Raw genomic sequence first — 2500 nt, 5'->3', positions numbered from 1 at the left:
GGAATGTATTTAAGAACCTTTAATATTCGGGAAAGTGAAAAATTAACAGAGAATTTGTTAGAGGTAAGTAAACAAAGTTAACATATAAAAACATTAAAATTGATCTCTCTCTCTCTCTCTCTCTCTCTCTCTCTCTCTCTCTCTCTGTAATGTTTAGGTATCGCTTTACTAATTTATGATATAATGTTAAAAATTACTTCACTCTGTTTAATTACTTCTATAATATAAAATTAAATTGGAAGGGATTTTTTTCTTTTTTTCCTATTTCTTTTTAACTTTCAGACCTTCAAATGTCGATTCAGATTAATCATGGATTGGGCACAGAATCCTATTTCAGATCTGACATTGGGTAGTCAGCTTCCTAGATTAGAAAAAGATTTGTTCTTAATTAGTAGGAAAGCAAAGGTACAATTAAACGAATGGTTAAAAAAAGGTACTGGTATTATAGAAACATCAGAAGTAGCTGCAAATCTTAAGAAACGTAAACGTACTGATTATGAGTTAAATTAATTCTAACTATTTAAATATATATAATATACATATAATTGATAGCCAATAGATTATTAGCAAACATAATTGCATGCATATTGCATGTATAAGGATTTTATTTTAGTAAAATTAGAAGGAGACTATTTTTTTTAATATCTTATTAATACTAGGAAAATCATTTATTAATATTTTTATATTGAGATTATACAATAACAGATATATACATATCAAAAGATACATTAAATCAGAAAGTGAAAAATGAAATATTTGAAAATTTGACGAAACAAAGAATGTTCAATAATTTTTTTTATTATTTAGACAGGGAATAGTGTATAGTTCTATTATATAGGATTGAGAAGAAATGAGGAGGCTGCTTAATTTAAAAATCACATATCCCTTTATTTAAAGATACAAATGCTTATAGTTATTAAATAACAAATAAAAATTTTATTTACATTTCTTGTACGAAATCAGTCAACCATTGAACTGTCAACAATATTGAAAAGACTCAGGCAATGGAAAATGGTAACGTCTAGTTCACAACCCATAGCTAAGTAATGTTAATATATACCTTAATCATATATAATAAAATATATGATTTATATTGAGTCATAAAATAACTTGCGTACCATATGGACATACATTTGTCAGACACAATGAACAAAGCATTTTTTAATTCTATATTTGAATCATTATGTCTTACAAAAGTCAACGTTCGTAAAATCTTTTCGTACAAAAATACAAAATTTACTTAATTTACTATAGCAATCTAAAACTAATGGATTTATGTTTATGATTTAGGAGTACACGTTTCTATATTTTATACGTTCAAGAAATTAACAATGTAGCAATTGAAACACTTTCTATACAAAATGGACTATGCGTTTTACAAAATAAACTTATATGATATGATATTCTATGGCAGTGGCGCGCAAACTATGCATTAATGAAATTTTCATGAATATTACGTATAATAGCAATAGTAAACTAATTTTTTTTTTTTTTTTTTTTTTTTTTTTTTTTTTTTTTTTTTTTTTTTTTTTTTTTTTTAACCTTTAACATACAAATAAAAATTATACTATCACTATTCTTACATAAACTAATATAAAATGAAATAAATCATAGTGATGTCGCAAGTATGAATAATTTGCGTACCACTGTACTATGGCATTGGAAAAAAAAAAAGTTATCCCTCGTATGAATATTTAAATAACTGTACAAAATCGAAAACAACAAGGATATTGTTTCGTATAATGTTTTAATATAGAAATATCACATTGTAATGTAGTATTCAGAATATTATTCCTCATATTTTTACTTTATGGGATTTTATAACTTTATCTGACAAACGCCTGCATTTGATGAATCATATCTCTATCGTATAATAATGGATTTATTAATTATATAATTACTATAGATGATATATATATATACTATTGCTTTCTATCCGGCCATTATGTCAACATAGACATTATTTTAAAAATCACCTTAGAAAAACGCATTGATTTTCTTCATAAAATATTGATTATTTTCAATGATATCATCGAAGAGACCATTGTCAATGAGATTATCAATATATTTATGATCCGTCCAACAGTGCTACTAATATAAATTGCATTGTAATGGCTTGTATTGTATTCATTTTCAAAGATAAAAACATTTTGTTTATATCCTTTTAATATTTTTACTTAATTTATTTGACGTTTGTTTAAATCTAACTTAATCTATCCTTAATATCGCTAAGTTTGGAATGTGATTTATTTAAATCAATGATTATCAAGACTAACACGAGGTACATGTTCTTATATATAAATATCTCGTGATATTTAAAAGTTCATTATTAAGTGATTTATAATTTATGTGAATTCATAAGGAAAGAAAAAAAAAATAGAAAAAAAAGAGATGTAAAATAGCAAAAAAAAATTAAAGTAATTAATGAAAGATTTCAAATAATTCGGCAAGCACGAAGCCAACGCAATATCGAAATGAATATTATTATTTATATATACAA

The 2500-nt window shown here is 24.4% G+C and overlaps 1 protein-coding gene across 1 annotated transcript in view; it reads left to right on the top strand.

Annotated features, from left to right (window-relative positions):
• The window catches only part of LOC124430470 (DNA replication complex GINS protein PSF3), a 3601-nt gene that overhangs the window by 669 nt on the left and 432 nt on the right, over positions 1 to 2500 (top strand). Inside the window, exons 3-4 of the mRNA XM_046977070.1 lie at positions 1 to 63; positions 283 to 2500. The exon at positions 1 to 63 is cut by the window's left edge and continues 67 nt beyond it; the exon at positions 283 to 2500 is cut by the window's right edge and continues 432 nt beyond it. Of these exons, the coding sequence (XP_046833026.1) occupies positions 1 to 63; positions 283 to 510 (291 nt within the window). The 3' untranslated portion in view covers positions 511 to 2500. The remainder of the gene's footprint in view (positions 64 to 282) is intronic.

Source organism: Vespa crabro, chromosome 18 (assembly GCF_910589235.1).
Source record: "Vespa crabro chromosome 18, iyVesCrab1.2, whole genome shotgun sequence".
NCBI classification, from domain to species: Eukaryota; Metazoa; Arthropoda; class Insecta; order Hymenoptera; family Vespidae; genus Vespa; species Vespa crabro.
This window is presented reverse-complemented; position numbering and strand designations above follow the sequence as displayed.